Source organism: Dermacentor variabilis, chromosome 7 (genome assembly GCF_050947875.1).
Source record: "Dermacentor variabilis isolate Ectoservices chromosome 7, ASM5094787v1, whole genome shotgun sequence".
Taxonomy (NCBI): domain Eukaryota; kingdom Metazoa; phylum Arthropoda; class Arachnida; order Ixodida; family Ixodidae; genus Dermacentor; species Dermacentor variabilis.
This window is the reverse complement of record NC_134574.1, coordinates 87,689,151-87,707,338: the sequence shown is the minus strand read 5'-3', so window position 1 is coordinate 87,707,338 and position 18,188 is coordinate 87,689,151. Positions and strand designations below refer to the sequence as shown.

Here is an 18,188-nt window from a genome sequence, read left to right as displayed (position 1 = left end):
GCGAGTACATAGGGGTAGCCGGAATTCAATTCCAGATTAACAGGTGGAGATGGATTTGTACAGTCCACTAATGCGCCGAGTCGTTAACCGGGAGCCTATTAAAGTAATAGAGGGGTTTTAAAATGTATAGGGAAGTGTAGTAGAGGATGGCGGAGAACTAGGTGATGCGAAGACGAAATTTTCCGGCATGAGACTGTCACAGCTGCCGCACGACAGGTGTCAGTAGATCACTGGAAGAGGCCTTCGTCCCTCAGTAGACGAAAATGGGCTGCTGATGATGTTGACAATAATAATGATGCTCTGTGACACGACTGAAATTCTCGAAATATTTGTTTTCTCCCCAATATAGATGCAGTAAACTGATTTGGTTAGAAAAGTGAATGTTTTAAGGAACGTCAAACACCAATTAGCGTTCTTAAAGAAAAGTATTGATGCAACTCCTTACTCTGCTCGATACGCTGACTACTTGAAGATGTAAGAAACATTGTCTTCAGTGTCACCAATGTATTCAATGAAACTTCCAAATGTGGCTTGTTTCGAATTTCACCGGCACCTAGTGGTCTTGAACGGAATATTCTAAAGTCAGCTAAACATTTTTTTTTAAATTTACTATTCTCTAAGTCATTAGGGCTGTTGCAGGGTGGGAACTATACAAACAAGTCATAAACGACGTACGAAAGTGTAATTCAAGCTAGATTACTTTCAAAGGGTGTCGAACTTTACTTTCAAAGGGTGTTTGTTATAAGGGTGTCAGAATCATTGCTTACTTCCATTGATACATCGCGCCTCTCGCTCACTCCGTGGCTCCCAGAGCCGCTCACTTAAGATTTCCTATCCTGAACTTTTGTCCACGGATAAGTTTACCCGCACGCCTATACACCCCTATGTACGTACGACATGTGATTCTTCATTCGAGCGTCATATTTGAGGCGACAGATGGGGGAAGTAATCTGTACAATGCAATCTTCATCGTCTGTAACATCGCGCGAGATCACTGTCACTGATTTTCTTGCGTTGCTCTCGTCGCAGAGAACCGAAAGGATCATTCGCTATCGGGCCGGCTGGTTTACGCCCTCGGAGCCCCGTTTGCCGCCAATAAACGTAGCTGCGAATGTGACGGGTTCCCAGCGCGCTTATTGATCATGTCGTCCCTGATAAATACTGCACACTGCACACGTATGAGTACTGTACAGCGCTCAGGGAACGAATCGCGACAGGGAGCATTCAGTAGAACCCTGCATATGTGCAAAGTACTGGAGAGCACCATTTCGTCTTGCTAGAAATCTGTTCATAAAAGGTGGCGCGGACTCCGATCTAAGTGTACGCGCCAAAATTACGTCGATGTGACACGGACTGCATCCAGTGGAAACGAAAGTACGCGCATTAGTTCGCTTTAAATTGACGCGTTTTATTCCACGAACACTCCACACTTATCAGTTTGATCTCCAGCGCAAAAATGTTAAGAAATCTGCAATTCAGCTTACACTGATAAGTAGGGTAGCAGGGCTGGGGGACTCAAGCCGAAGCTTGAGTCCCATTTAGAGAAGGCAAAAAAAAAAACGCAGAGTCCGAGAATCGCTGTCACAGGTCTAACACTGACCACGTGGCAATAAACGTTAGGTGGCACAAGCGTTCATAGCCTATCACAGAAAAAAAAAAGCCTGAACGCGTGCTACTGGAAAACACTGCAACGATTTCTATGTGGTGCAAGATAGCAGGCGCGTAACTTCTTTGTCATTATTATTAATGAAATGCTGTGCAAAAAATAAACAGAAACCTTTCAGTGGAAATACTTTCCCACTGATATGGTTCTTCTGCAGAGTACACCGCGAGCATCATCTGTTCCATTTTGTTGTCTTATAAGGGCGCTAGTTTCTTATTTGGTAGCTGGGGGGCAATATTAACTGATCTAGTAGTGCACGGCTGAGATTGGCGTCTCTTCAACACAGCTGTGGAGCTAAACGGCACAGGGCCTCCACATTGCGATAAGTATCTTATATCCTGAACGCGATAAGACGAGCTGTCGCGACATCCAGGCAGATACAGAGACGGGCCTCTTTTGTGAACAGTCAACACAGAAAGACAAAGGGCTATATCGACCGCTATCAGTAACGGCCCCGATAAATTGTGCGATTGAAAAAGCGCTTTTGTGGCCATGCCCGTGGAACACTTACAGCGGCGGAAAGGCCGTCGCGTTTAAACTTGAGAACCCCACTGACGGTCCAATTCCAACACGTGCATTTGGCGTACGTCGCAGCGCATTATTGCGGGCTCGTAAATGATGAGTTCACTTGTAAATTATAAGCTGCGCGCAATACGCTGACGAACGCTTAAGCTTCCTTAGTACGGCTAGCTTTAAGGCGTCCGATTGTCCGCTAGGCCTATAATAGCGCTGACAGTCCTGTTGTTTTAAACTATACTAATTAGGTAATTTTGCGGACTAGAACACTCCTTGGCCAAATTAGATGGGCCACCTCAAGCTAACTAAAGTTTTGGCCGACGCCCAAGCAATGGTGTCAAACTAAACTACGCACGTACACCCTGTTTCACCCCAACGCCGTTTGAACGTGAATGCGTGTATGAGAAAAAAAAGAACGAAAGGTCGGGTGGTCCATCGAGATTGCATCCAGTCTGCTATTCTACAAGGGAGGAGGAAAAAGAGGGTATATGATGTTAGGGAAATGGGGGAGAAAGAAGGAGTGGGTATACGCGCCCGCGCACGCACGTCATGTAGTCAACACGTTCCCATTGAGGTGCGATCGCCAACTCCACTTTCGAATAAGAAGCGCCGTAGCGCTCTCGTACGTCTGCACAAAAATTGTGGCTCTGAACAGCTGTCTCTCTGCATTATAACGACGGTAATTTAATATGACCGTTTTCGTGTCGTTTGTTAAGGTAAACGGCACTCGTTTCCGCAAATGATGTTGACAGCCCTATTTAAAGGAACTCTAAAGCGAAACAATAAATCAGTTTAGACTAATGAAGCATTATTTGAGAACCCTGCAGGCAGTCATTTAAAAAAAATACTTTGATTATTAGATGAGAAAATGAACGTCCAAGTATCAGTATTTGAATTTCGCGCTGAAACCCAAATGCCAGTACGTCAGAGTGACGTCAGGAATTCCAGAGTATGTTTTCGCATTTGGGACGCGTTGGCTTAATGAAGGTTGCCGAAACTTGCCATGTTTAATATTTCGTTCCTTTAGAACACAATGTAGTCAATCTGTACTGCTATATATAATTAGTAGGCCCTAGAAGATGCCATCAGAATCCAAGACGTCACAGCCTCTTGGTGCGGGAACTTAAGTAGGCGTCACCACCCGTATTTCGTTCTTGCGCTTTTTCTGGCTTACCAAACATCTTATCGTTGTAAGAGTGGTGTTTTTGGTGTTGCAGAACGGTAATTCACTGCTGCAGAAGAAATCATTTTTCCCTTTAGTGTCCCTCTAAGGTAAAAAGGGCCGTTATTTTCACTGTGGGTTTCGACGTTCTGGTCATTAGTTGTTTGGCCTGGCAATGAAATCGGCGGTACAGTCAATCTCGTTAATGTGGACGCTTCCGTTTTACAGGAAGACCGTTCACAATGTGAGTTGTCCATAACAACGAATAAAACTTAAAAAAAGAAACAAAACAAACAACGTGTGATCAACTTGAAGCGCATGTTCAGCATGTCCCTGTGCATGGGCTATCAACACATACGTGTACCATTTCCTGCTTTGCTTTTCTGACCCACACTGCGATCTTCACCAGCTCTTTGGTGTTGTTGTCGTTGTGTAGGTGAAGCCGGTTTATTTGTCACACTTACCAACATACCATCATTTTTAATGCCTTATCATTAGGAACGTCAAAGTGGGAAAAAGTGTGTTTGTGCGATGTGTGGAAACTCGGTCAAGTGGCAGATGTAGAGGGGGTGGGAGAGCTTGGTATAGTGTGATATATATATATATATATATATATATGTAGAGAGAGAGAGAGAGAGAGAGAGAGAGAGAGAGACGCGCGACGTAATGTTTATATATATACGCATCTCGTTCGCATTTACCGCTACATCCTTGCTGAAAGTTTTGCACTTCTGAACAAGGCATAAATCATCCAGCGTTGCCTTTCAGATTGACACAACGGAGGTGGAAAGATGGATGTTGGGGGGCGAAACTGGGGTGTGAAGGGTTTAGCAATCACTCTTCTCTCTGGTAATGGTGCAACTATCAGCGGACACGTATTACGTGCCCTGTTCGGCTTTCCTGACTTAGCATCTGTTACGTCTTTTCTTTTCTTCGCCTATGAGCTGCGTCGATCACAATGTCAAGCGGTACCCAAAATACGGAAACCTAAATGCATGCATTCTTCAATTTCGCCCCTGAAAAGCCGTCCATAATCAGGAACCATGACCGCCGCCTAAGATGAACGAGAGCGCGTGTGCGGTCATGGTTCCTTTGGATTTTGAATGCATAATCATGTCGGTTTGATGCTTTGTGGGGGCCGCTTTTGTCTTAATGTCTAAATCTAAAATAAAATCAGCTGGAAGTCGGCGCTTGTCTTCGTCGTTCTTTTGGTCCCTTGTCCCTGTATGCGCTGTAAGTGTTGTTTGAAACTATGCTATACCAACTAGCCCGTACCTAAACCTTGCTTCACCAAGGAGTGCGGAAATATTTTAGCGTAATGGACAGCACAATAATCGGATAACGAAAGTTCAATAATTTCTTTTTTATTTTTACTTAAGGGACGCGATGGTTCCCCAAAATCGAAGTATAAGCTATGTACCACTCAAAGGATAACCTTTTCCTCAAAAGGCTACGCAGCTCCCAAGAAATGTGCAAGCTTCTCAAATGTACAATGTGCTGCTGTGCCACGTAATATGTTTCCGCACTGGAGAAGAACGCATTGCGAAAAGCTGTTAACTGGAACATAGAGAACAGCGCACGTGAGCGAAGAGGACAGATGATGTCGACACTGTTTTCTTCATTGCATGTAAAACAACTAGCCTCTAATTAGCACTCTAATTACCTGGGACAAGAGTGCAATGCACGGTACACTTGGAGTCCTTATTACTTGGAACTAGTGCTATAGCTAAAATTTTTCTAGCGAGAGCCCATGCTTCTAACACTGGCTGAATGCAATTGTGGAAGTCAATTACTTCAAGATATGAGTAACATTTTGTTAATAAATATTTTTATCGGTAGTTATCATGGCAGGCCTGGCCGGCAAAATGAATGCGGTCTGACATTGTAGTAATTACTGCGTTTGGGAGACCTTTTCAATGGCTTCCAAATTCTTCAACGTGGCCAAACAAATGTTCTATGCCGTTTGATTACGATTTATTTTGCTCGCAACTTGGGCACATAAATACAGCATGTTCTTGTGACCACCCTTATCCGAATACTGATAACAGTGGATTCTAGACACAAGTGAAATATTTGCCAGTAATTTACATTTTTGTCTCGAGTCTCCCATATTTAGTGTTCTGATAAGATTCGTCCTAAAAAAAACGTGATTAATGAAATTCAGGGGCATGTTCAAGACCTCCAGATGGTCAAAACTCTTTCTGAGTCCTCATAATCAGATTGTGGTTTTGGCACGTTACGTTCCCAATCTTTTGTATTGTGTATCTTCTCTTTTTTTTAAAAGAAACACGCCGTATTTACATCTCCTTTGAATTGCAATCAAAACGTACGTAATGTCCCCGCCCAACTGTGCATCTTGCTATATAACAATAACTCGGCCATCTTGAAGCATTTTGAAAGCGTTCAAACGCTGTTCCAAACGCACTAATTGTCCCAATATCAAAGTGCATTCATATTCAGTTATCCTCGCAAAGCTCAACGCATCTTTTGGGGTATGCTTTCATAACTGAAAATTTTCACTTAAGCGCGGGAAACTATGAAAAAACTCACACAAACGTCTTTCATTCGCAGTAGCATGTTTTCATTTGCCACTTGTTAAGCAAACTAATGACTAATTGTTTAGTTAATTACTATGTACCCTCCTGGAACGCCAACAGGGGCAAGACTCATCTTAAAACTGTTTTTGCGCAAACAGACAGGGACGAAGAATAGGAGCAACACAAGGACGAGCACTTACATCGTCTCTGTTTGCGCACAAAAAGTTTTAAGATGAATATGTTCCAACTAGGCCGACTCGCAGTTAAGGGACAAGACGTTCTGATTTCCCTTCCAGTAGAACTATGTAGATTGAAGGTTTGACTACAGTAACATGACGACCGGGTAAAGTGACCTCAGAGGTGTTTTCGTTTCTTTGAACGCGTTCTTCTGCCTCAATTGCGTTTGGTATACAGCGAACATCACACGCAGCCTTCTTACGGTTATCTTCGCGTCGACCGTCACTGCAGAGGCAGGTGCCTTTATTGGTGGTCGTTATTCGTCGAGGCGCCTGCACTTATATGAAGGCATCCTTGTTTTCCCGCAGTTTCGTATTTCTCCTTGTCTTTGGCGCAATGTCCGTACCTTTCGGTCCCTTAGCGTCCCATTGCGGTGTCACACGAACAGTGTCAGTGCCTCTCTGCACCGCTTCGCGCCTCCAGCAGCTCTCTTACCCCGGACTTTGCTTACCGTGGCTTCTACTGCGGCTTTTTTGTCGAGAAGCTCACACACTGGACAGCATTCCTAAAACGAATCGCCCTATATGTATAGCCCCATTCGGACTACTCCTGTACGGGTGAACCTGTGTGACCAACCGCTCTGTTTTCGAAGGGATTAGGCAATCAAGCAACAAACGGTACACAAATATTTTCACGGCAACAAATGCAGGCAATCAAACGCACAATTAGTTTTTTTTTTTTAAGCGCAAAATTCCACGTCGTTTTTCTGAGGGTTCGGCGCGTGCGTATTGTCCGCTCCGAGCAAACTGGGCTGGTCCCGGAGAAGGTGTAACGAAAACTGCGCAATGCCGCATACAGTGTAATCCCCTGTCGCGTGAGTCACGTGACGGGAAGAGGGAGGGGGGGGGGAGCTCTGCCCCTTTTCGTGATCGCGACGCTGCGAAACGCAGTGCAGAAGATGAACAGCTTTGTAGCACTTGACTGCCACGCCTTTCTCTGGGCTTTTTGTAAACATTACGTGGTGTGTTAGCTGTCACATTATTTGTTTTACGGATTTGTTAACTGCTGTGACACGCTTGCACGTATAATGATTCTTAAATGCAGGACAATTACAGGAAACAAGAAAAACAATACTGCATGCACGTGGGTGTTTCGGACGAGAATACAAAAGAAACGCAATGCTAAAGGGTCAAGTGCGTGCATGGGAGGCAATAAAGGTTACTCTTCCGCGACGAAATTCCATCTCAGAATGTGTAACATTATTTATCATGCCTATTGTGCGGCGCTCAGCAGATAGGACTCCATGCTACGTTTTCAGTTCGATGATATTCTCAATTTTATGCAACATCGCAAATGTTACGCAACACATACTGCGCCTTTGTCTTGTAATTATCTTACACCGGGTTTTTCACGACTTCCGTTCAGTATTTGCTGAAGTTACCGGAGCCGAGATAAATAAATTATTTCCTTTGAATTACGTTTACCACAGAGGTAAACGTTTAAAAACGATTCGACGTAATAATTAGAGAAATTATTATGCACTTTTAATTAACTTTCTACACGACACAGCCAGTGCGATTGATCTCAATGGACGAATTGAAGCGCGCCCTACGAGGAGCTCATAACCATTTCCAAGAAGTAAAAGAAAAAAAAAACAACTTGGCGGTGCTAATTTTTAGAGCGCAATTAATTCCCGACGATTTCGCACACAAAAGCGCTACTGAACAGCTCAAGTGCGCAACTGTGACGCCCTCAGTATACGTGCCCATCTATGAGTGACGTCACTGCTTGTGCCTCACCGTCGGGCGAGCATCAAGCGACCGCCCTGGCCGTGATCGCACTAACTTCACCAATTTGCCCAACCTGCCCCACCGTCTTCGCTTGTTTTTCCTGTTTACCGCTGCTTATTCCTTTATGTAGCTAGCACGTGTAGCAATTGGTCTAGCTCGAAACTTCGTCATGTAAAATTTTTTTTTCTGTTTTATGTCGAGGCGCTCTCCTCCAAAACAGAATTTTATTAGTTCGAATTTATCAATCGGGGTGCACGTTCCGAATTACCATTGGTTGCGTTATCTTAAATTTGATAGAAAGCCGTCTGGATGTTCTCACTTCTAGAGCGGTGGACCAGGGTCCACGGCGTTGCGCAGCGGAGCACGTGGTCGCGGTTCGGATACCTGACAGCGGCGGTCGCATTGCGATCGGAGTTGTATGCAGGAACGCTCGTTTGTTTAAATTTAGGTGCACGATCGAGAACCCTGCGCGGCCAACGTGAATTCGGAGCTCCACTGCGACCAATCCCGCTACAGCGTCCCTCATATAGTACACTGGGAAGCTTAGGGGCCGTTACTCCTCACAATTTATTCAATTAGGGCTTCTTCCTACAAGAGAATGTTGTACTACTTACGATGCATGACGTATTTATGCATTTAAACGACGTCTTGTTGAGGCACAGAGTGTGAAGCTAGACAGCCTGTCTTTCAGAGAAACACATAAGCAAACGTGACTGATACGGAAAAGCTGGTAATTATTTTTTTCCTTTTTATCTGTCAAAGCCTCTCAGTCAAAGCTTTTCAACTAGCGAAGCATCACGCGATATGACGCTAATCGGCAGGCTTGATTGCATCAAACGTGTTGTGGACGTCTCTGAGTAGTTCGTGCGATGCAGTTTAAGTCAACGTTGCACAGGTGGCTGATGCCAGTTGACTAGACCCGAACAAATGATCGCCGGGCGCTGACCATTATGTTCTTCGTGAGCCCGAGATACGGACTTCAGCAGAGCAGACCTTCTCGAGCACATTTTGAAGGGTCCATGCAAAAGTCCGCAGTGCAGGGCGTTTTTCTCCTCTCAAGTACGTACCTGCTCTCACAGCGGAAGGGCTGTCGTGTTTTCCCAGAGGAGAATGGCTTTCAAATTTGTTGAAGGCGGTGGCTGGAACCGTTTGCGCACACTCGCAGAGAACGTGCGCGATCGTCTCTTTGCGTCGCAAATCTATGGCGATAAGCTCGGCAAACACTTCTTTTTAACTACGCTTTGTGCGCACAGAGACGCCTGCCTTGAATTTAAGCCATTAAGGCGAATGTTTGCGGAGTAAACGAGATGCCCCCTTCTAACGTTGGTAAAACTCACGAATAAGCATTGTTAAATACTAAGGAATAACAATAAGCCACTGGCAACACCATAACCGTCTTCCTTCCAGCTCTAATGTTTAGTCTGTAGGCCACTGCCTAAATTTGTGCTGAACATTTTGTGCTTGCTGCCCTAAATTTGCGAATGTAAGAATCTCCGTAGTAGCGAAACGTAGCGTGCACTTTCCACAAGCCATCTTTCCTTTCATAGGTAATATATTGACACGTGTGCTTGTTTGTCTTTATCGGGCGACACGTTTTACAGTCTAACAAATGTTATCGTACAGCGCAGGACGCCTCTGCATGTATCGGAAGTTTCTGGAAAGTTATCGATGCTTCTATCCACTGTCTCTGACCGAACCTTGTGTAATCTGATCGCATGTGTGCGCGACGCGAATAATGTAAAACTTTGTGGAAGGCACGCAGGTCCCAGCGATTACTCTGGAACATTCGACGACTGATCTATAAAATCCGACGCGCTTGACCCGCTGGTCAGATTTTCGACGATCGCCGACCGTGTTCGCCGCTATCGTTGAGCTATAAGTGTAGCCTGTATTTCTGGGCACAGGTTCACCCAATAAAAGTTAGTTTTGTCTTTCACAGTATTGCTACTGTGTTCTTCAACGTAACCACCACGTGACAATATTGCTGCCTCCTTGTCTTATATAACTAAAGAAAAAAAAGGTAGTGACTGGAGTGCGCGTGTAATTGAAAGAGTAAGGACTTCACATATTCTTGAACCATGAAATTCTCGCTTTTCACGACATTTTATATGACCTCTCTTTAAAGGGAAGTACTGTGCATTCTTATATCGGACCTTTCATTGTCGATTTTAGAGCAGATATCACTGCTCTACATATCAAATCGCCTAATTGAAACACCGTAAGGCGCCAACAGCTTTTTCAGTGCATACACGGCTTTTCGGTCCGGTTACACCACTTTGGACTTTCGTGCACGAGGTCATGACACGTGGTTCCAGAGTTTATGGCCACGTGATACAGGAACCCGGTGTATTTAAGATCAGTTACCCCAGGCACAACTGCAGTGGTTCGAAGTAGTATGCTTCTGGCTTCTACATTTCGCCTCACGTGATACACGCTCATCGCAGGGTCAGCTGATAAACGTACTGACAACTGGTGGAATCGTGTCCTGAGATTGAGGTGCACAATAATGATAGCTGTGGATTTGATATCGATATAACCAAAGTACAATCTCAGCAGTATTGAGATTGATTGAAATTTTAAATCAGAAATGTACGTAAAGTCTTTGCCCCTATGATCTGTCGTAAATCCTAGGCACACTATTAGTTTTTTTGTGTGTGAAGAAGCGGAAAGCATCTGAAAGAAGGACAAGGTGACAAGAAAATTACAAAAATGCTGCTGAGACCGTATTTGGTAAATTTGCGAAGCCCCGTAATGTATCGCCCAATTCGTAATAAGCTATGGCGAGCCTGCGGTAGATATTGAATGGAATGGAATGGAAAACTTTATTGACTTTTTTAAGGTTTTAGCGGATCGAGGCCGAAGTCTTCATTCTTGAAGCTTGGGTCCTCTTCAGCCACATATTGAAACAATCACGACATGAAGAAAACACGTATCGAAGTAGAAGTTTGCAAGAAACGAGTGACGCATGTGTTCATCCTGATTATAGCCCTAAGCATGTCACGTAAAATAATAAAGACAGTATATAATCACTAAATACGTATTTAGCTTAGATATATATAGTGGGCTCGTGTATTTAAAAAGCCCCGGATATTATAAGTTAAACCGGAGTACTTGCCCCCTCCTTCCCTTCGCCCTTATACGGCTTGTCTAATAGCTCCTGCGTTACTATAAGAAGTTAAAAATCAATCAATCAATCAATCAAAGGGCACGGCAGCAGGGCTTGCACGCAGATGGCTCACCCGCTTGTCTTCTTTGTGCAGATTACCGCCAGCCTGCTGCTGATACCAGCGGGACACCAAGAACCAAATCAGCCTTTCGTGATTCTCGACGCGCATGTGCTTCAGAACGATACCTTTTCGTCGTTTCCTTTCCTACCATGTGCGGAAGGGAAACCGTCATCGTCTACCTCCAGCGGAAGAACATCCTTGAAGCCGTCCAGCACGGTCCCTCACCTCACCCGGAGCATAAAAGCCGGCGACGACCCAGCACATCCCAAAGGGCACGGCAGCAGGGCTTGCACGCAGATGGCTCACCCGCTTGTCTTCTTTGTGCAGGTAAGAAGGCATTTTGGAAAGTGTTTTCGCTCTAGTGGGCGCTGTCTCGTCGTGCTGCCGTGCCCTACGGTGCTTCTCGATTCTCTGTATGACAAGGCGTACCTTGCAAAGTTGTTATTGCTTGCCGGAGATGTCGAGACAAATCCCGGGCCTGACCTTTCGGGCCTTGCCAAACAGTTAACTCAAATCGCCGCTGATATAAAGACAATAAAGGAGGAACGACTGACATCGATAGATAACAAACTAGAACGTCTATCATGCCTTGAAGACAATCTTGCAGCTTGCACTAAACAAATCGCTAGCCTACAAAAAACTGTATCGTTCTTGGAATAAAGGCTAGACGATCTAGAGAATAGATCCAGAAGGTCGAACATTATTGTGTATGGTATGCAGGAAGATACCGAAGAAAATACCGAATCTCTGGAACGCGCAGCGGATGAAAAGGTCATTAGGCATACTTTGAAGTTAAAAGCAGTGGCAATAGAACGCATCCACAGACTAGGCAAACCAATGGCAAACAAAACAAGACCAATAATCTTTAAGCTCCTAGACTTCCGAGACAAAACAAAAATTTTGCGTAACTGTCAAAAACTCAAGGATACTGATTACGCCATCAGCAAATACTTTTCACCGCGAGTTCGAGATATTAGGAAGAAGCTATGGCAATATGGAAAAGCAAGGAAGGAGTCCGGTGATAAAGTGGCCCTAGTCTACGACAAACTAAAGATTAATGGTTGCCTTTATTCTTGGGACGAGGAAAATGAGGTGACCCCCATTACGTCCACTTCAAGCGATACAAAAAACGAGGACATCGGTACGCAAACCTTGCGTTTCCGCCGTCACCAACATCCAAAATAACGTTCGGTAATATTAACACTCGAAGTGTTAGTAGTAAGCTCGGACCCCTCGAATCAATGTTAATAGCTTTCGAACCGGAATTTATAGGCATAACAGGGACTTGGCTAACCAAAGACGTCAAGGACTTCGAAATTACTCCTCCAAACTACGTCATTATTCACAAAGATCGGCCAACACGAGGCAGTGGCGTTGCTATTTTGATAAAAAGGGAAATTCCGTACGTTAAGTTGCCTGATGTTGACGGAGTTGAAGCTGCATTTTGCAAACTTTGCTTTGCCAATACCACCTTCATTGTTGGATGCATTTACCGTAGTCCTTCCACTGATTTGAATGTATTGCAATCATTGCACGTGTATAAGCAGCAGCATGTGAAGGAAACCAAGCTCATATTACTAGGCGACTTTAATCTCCCTAATATCAATTGGCACACACTGCATCACCGTTCACCTTGCGCAGATATTCTTTTCGACATTATGCTCTCTTTTAACCTAACCCAGATAATAACTGAACCCACGCGTGTACAAGAATACAGTTCTAACATTTTAGACCTAGTATTTTTAAGCAATCATTTCCCCACCCATAACGCTAAATTCGATTTCTCAACCGGCTTGTCAGATCACTAACTAGTATTCGCTACCCTCTTCACAACCAACAAAAACCTATAAAGACTACAGCAGAGCTGATGATACAAGCATCATTGGTACACTGTCATTTCAACTATCGTCATTCAATCAACTCGCACATGATGGAAACACAGACAGAAATTTTATGGCACGAATTTAAGTCCGTTGTGTCATATTGCATCAGTAACTACGTCCCCTAGAAAACTAAGAAAACTCATAAACATAACCCCTGGATAACTCGGATCGTTATTCATGCAAAAAGGAAAGTTCGCCGAATCAGAAGAAACAAAAAATTCAATTCCTCACAACGAACTGCTCAACAATTAACTTACGCCGTGGACGATTTGAAAACAAAAATTAAGAAGGCCAAATCACGCTATTTTACAAACACACTTCCTAACTTTATGAATGCTCCCGAAAAATTCTGGCGTTATTTAAACCCTAAAAAAACGAGATGAAAGACCGACATTTCCTGCGGATAACAAAAACGCTGCGACTTCTTTGAATAATTATTTCTGCTCTATTTTTACATCTGATAACGGAGAACTACCAGAAATAACCACCGGCACTGGTGTGAAAATGTAACCATTATTTATAACAGAAACAGGAGTACTAAATCTTTTACTAAATCTTGACACAAAAAAAGGACCAGGGCCAGATACCATCCCTAACATATTCCTCCATTGATATGCCGAGCGGATGCCAAAATTCCTAATCCTCCTATTTAACAAATCACCATCCACCTGCACCCTTTCTACGGAATGGAAAACTTCCAAAATAACACTAATACACAAGTCAGGAAATAAATCTGATCCTTCAAACTATTGACCCATATCATTAACATAAAAAGAAGGCTAGTGGAAACATAACTAAAATTACGTTGAAGGAAATGAAGTGAAATTCCATCTGTGCCACCTGGTTTGTTCCGTATGAAACAACATTATTCCAGCAAGCTGAGACATTGTCTTCAGAGGCAGATACACGGGCGCCCCAATGGCTTTGTTGAGTGTACAATCGCCCAATTTTTTAACCTGAACGCGCGAGCATCGACCGGCCAGTCGATAAGCGCCGTATAACGGAGTACAGCGGCGAAGTGTGCGAGAATACGCGCGTGCGCGCAATGCACAGTCCAATGCAGCTTCCCTCTGCCAGGCTGTTCCGGCAACCGGACCCCACCCCACCTGCTTTTTTGTCCTTTATCGACTGGCCGGTCGATGCTCGCGCGTTCAGGTTAAAAAATTGGGCGATTGTACATCGGCCTACCGGTATCGGCTAGTGTCCAGCATCTGCATGGGCGAAGTGCTGCTTAAATGCACCTCGCATATGCGCCGTATCAGACGGAAGCTTATCGGCCACGAAAGAGGCTGGATCTTTTTTTTTTATTCACGAAAGGAAATGATCAACGACCACGTTTTAGCTGGGCTTTTAGTACACAACTTGAACTGCTGTCGAAAGTGTCGCCATGTTGCTCTTCGCATAATATCGATCACCCTGTTTCTGGAAATTGTGTATTAGCTCGAAGTGTAGAATTATTTTCTGTACGCCTCAACCGCTTCCAAAAGTTTGTATCGAGCAGCCGCTGCCTGTAGGACATCAGGCGTTAACCAGTTGCAGTTCTTTCTGCGCTTGCATACAACTTTCGTACCAGATTATTTTCGGAACTATTTATCTGATCGCAGAACATTATGCAAGTTGCACTTGGACAACCAAAGATTATAATCGGTGACCAATCAAACTGTTCATCTAATTCGCCCAATTTGCGCATAACCACCTCATTCATCCGCGACTTCTTAGCTGCAATATCTTGTGTGCCATTGCTAGATTCACAAGGTCTGGTGCTCTGAGATAAATGGCATGCTGTGAAATAGTGGTCAGCTAGACGGTTGTACAATTGCACATGAAGCTTAATTGCAATTTGCAGCCCATACAGCAATGTGGTCCAAACAAGCATGCATCATTCTACCTTTAACGGTTTTATCGTGCGAAGAGGGTGGATATCGTGCTTTACAAACCACACACGGCAAGAGCAGAAAAGTAATCTGACGCCGGTACCCGGCCTTGACAAAAAGTATTAATATTCAGATCACCCGCAATGCACATGTGGTCTTCACCAATAAATTTTTTTTTCCAATTGTAGTACGGAACGGCGTACGCTGTGGGACGGCGGGCGGTAGATGACCAGCAAATTAGGAGAAAATTCCGAAGGATTCATTCTTAAAGTTAGGCATTCAGCATGTGTAAAACATATCAAGTTGAGATGCGGAATAGCGGTCGTTTAGAAAACCATCGATTACAGAACCCCGGCTTCGTGAACGCGACATGAAACTAGCACTGTAACCATTCAACACATACACGCACACACGCGCACACACGCGCATACGCACACAAATATATATATATATATATATATATATATATATATATATATATATATATATATATATACGCACACGCACACACACACACAACACAAACCAATACTAGAACAAGGAATATTAATTTCACTGATTACTAAGACATCCACGAATCCTATCACATCCCCTTCACAGGTTTCCTCTTTTTTGGCGATTTCGCCATCTGTGACCCAAACTCGTAATTCTTTCCTTTGGCAGCCGAACGTGCAAGCTAATAATAATAATAATAATAATAATAATAATAATAATAATAATAATAATAATAATAATAATTATAATAATAATAATAATAATCGCTGCAGAGGAACTTGATTCAAGGATGAAAGGTTTGTAAATAGTGGATGAAGCAATGCCAGGGTTCGCCAGAAATAGCACGCGACAAGTTAACCTTCCGAAACGGAAAGACAATGAAGACAAGCATAGACATTACAAGACGGTGCCTTGCAATGATAATGCATAATTGAGTGAAGCCTTCATTTGTTTCACATGTTTACTTCCTCTTACACTCTGGTTGCACGAGTAGCGCGTCGCATTTTCTAGTTCACCTAGGTTCACCAACGTTCACCAAAGTTCACCAAGGTTCATAACGCGACAGTGCTATAACGTGGACCCGCCGTGGTTGCTTAGTGGCTAAGGTGTTCGGCTTCCGAGCACAAAGTCGCACGATCGAATTCCGGCCACGGAGACCGCATTTCGATGGGGGTGAAATGCGAAAACACCCGTGGTACTTAGATTTAGGCGCACGTTAAAGAACCCCAGGTGGTGCACATTTCCCGAGTCCCCCCTAAGGCGTGTCTCATAATCAGAGACGGGGTTTTGGCACGTTAAACCCCATAATTTTTTTGTTTTGCGTTATAACGTGGCGCAGCCCCTCCGCCTTCGTCCGAAACAAGCCGCAACCTTTTTTTTTCAGCGGGTGCGCTTCGCCGGTGAGTGGAGGAGACTCAGGGGAGCACACGCCGGCTGCCACCTGATTGTTGCCGTCTCCCTCGATGCGACACGCCAGTGCTTAGAAGCACCACGTAAGTCGAGTTACCCGTCTCGATCTACTCTCTCCTGACGCACTAATGCTATTCGCCTTCATAGCGCGTTACCGCCGTCGTAATCAATACGAAATAATTAACCACGAGAATCCCTTACCACAACCGCAACACTTGAACAGAGGGGGAATAAGCGAACGTAAGTGACAACCTACATTAGATTTTATATTATTTCGTAGGCTACGTTTGGTAAGATTCCGATTCACGCATCCAATTGGTTTCGTACTTTTCAATTTTTCTGAATCATGCGGCGCGCTCTATATTTAAATATAGTTCGGGTAGGCTGTCCACAAGTGCATATGTTGTCACTGACGCACCGATCCGCGATTTTACAGCAGCGACGACGCTGTGGAATCTTGGCATTCTTGGCGCAGTAATCTTGGCACCGCGGTTCCTGTCCCCGGAAATGCTTCGACGCAAATATTTCCAAAGATAGGCAAACGAATGGCAAAACACCCCGCGGCACGCAATACGCGGTACGCCCCCGTACCCGTGATAGCGCGCCGGACATTTGGCGCTGGACACTCACCTCCTAAGCATCCTGCCGCAAAGTCCACAGCCATGAGTCCTGGGGTTCTGGAACTGTCCAGAGGGCGACGTTTTGACGAGAACCCCGATGCGGGGGGCCGGCGTTGCGACAGAAACCACTTGCTGCCTCAGAAGTAGGCGGTGGTTGAAAGGTTACCCGCAAGTCCGGACCCCTAATAGGTCGTGCAGGTCATAGCGGACGGCGCAAACAAAGAAAACGGACGAAAGCTTCCGTTTTTAAAAAAAGTCCGCACAGCGAAAGACGGATAATTGCACTCGCGAACGGATACAAGACGAACTGATTCTAGAACGAGGTTCGCAGAACCTCCGCGCGCCTCCTCCGCAAAAACACAATTGCGCGAGGAGGAACTAAGCTGAGATAGCGCAACGCATTCGCCACTCGATAACTCACTAATCTCTTTTGTTTCCTTTGCGGGATAGCCCGCCTTCGCCGCCTGACAAAAATCGGCAGGTGTCTAGAGCCCTCGCGCGGCAGACGAGCGAGAAGGCAGGCCGCAGAAACAACGGAGGAGGATCGCGCGCGTCGTCTGCTAACGAGGACGGAGCCGGTTGCAGCGCTCTCAAATCGACGTTATCGCGCCGCGAACCTTATCCGCACATAAAAGGCTCTTATCTCGCCTCATGCGGGCGTATTTATTCTTCTGCCGCGCTTAATTCGGGCGACCGCCTGCCGCTCGGCTTCACCTCTTTTTATGGCCGCCCCAAGCGACAGGGCTGAACACCTCGCTGCGAAAATATTCCGAAACAGCCGCCTCGGCCAATGGGAAGCAGAAGTCACCGGTAGGTGGGGAAGTGGGGAGGTGTGGTGGGGCTAGCCGCGGCTCCTTTATCAGATAAAAAAGGCAGCCTTTACGGCTCCCCGGAGTTCCCACAACAGCGAAAGCGCGCCGCGTAATCACCTGTTTGTCCGAGCTCTGTAGAGGATAGCGTTCGCGACGCCTAAATCACGCCCTATAGCCGCAGATGTAGCTGCACTTGCAGTGCGACGCCATGGCCTGTTGCTGAGCGTCCTAGTGGCAGGTCCCTGAAACATTTCGACTCTCTCTCAGTCAGTAGCTCGCAGCGTCTGATAACGTGTACTTCTGGAGCGCCCTAAACAACATTTATGGGGTAATACCTGCGCGATGTGGCCATGAAATGCGACAACTCTCGAAAATGACAGCCGCTGTGCTTAACCGGAGGATGGTTTCTCTGACTCAGTGAGGAGAAGCGCGAGTTGTCTTCTTCGGGACCTCGAGAGCTCACCCGCATCGCGATGCGGATCACACTAAAACAGAAAACCGAATGACTCGTTAAGCGTTCATG

General features: G+C 45.2%; 1 protein-coding gene across 1 annotated transcript in view; it reads right to left on the bottom strand.

Moving 5' to 3' along the window:
* The window catches only part of LOC142587610 (mitochondrial basic amino acids transporter-like), a 48,355-nt gene extending 30,861 nt beyond the window's left edge, over positions 1 to 17,494 (bottom strand). The window contains exon 1 of the mRNA XM_075698749.1: positions 16,864 to 17,494. Within this exon, the coding sequence (XP_075554864.1) occupies positions 16,864 to 16,897 (34 nt within the window). The 5' untranslated portion in view covers positions 16,898 to 17,494. The remainder of the gene's footprint in view (positions 1 to 16,863) is intronic.
* Between the last annotated feature and the right edge of the window lie 694 nt (positions 17,495 to 18,188).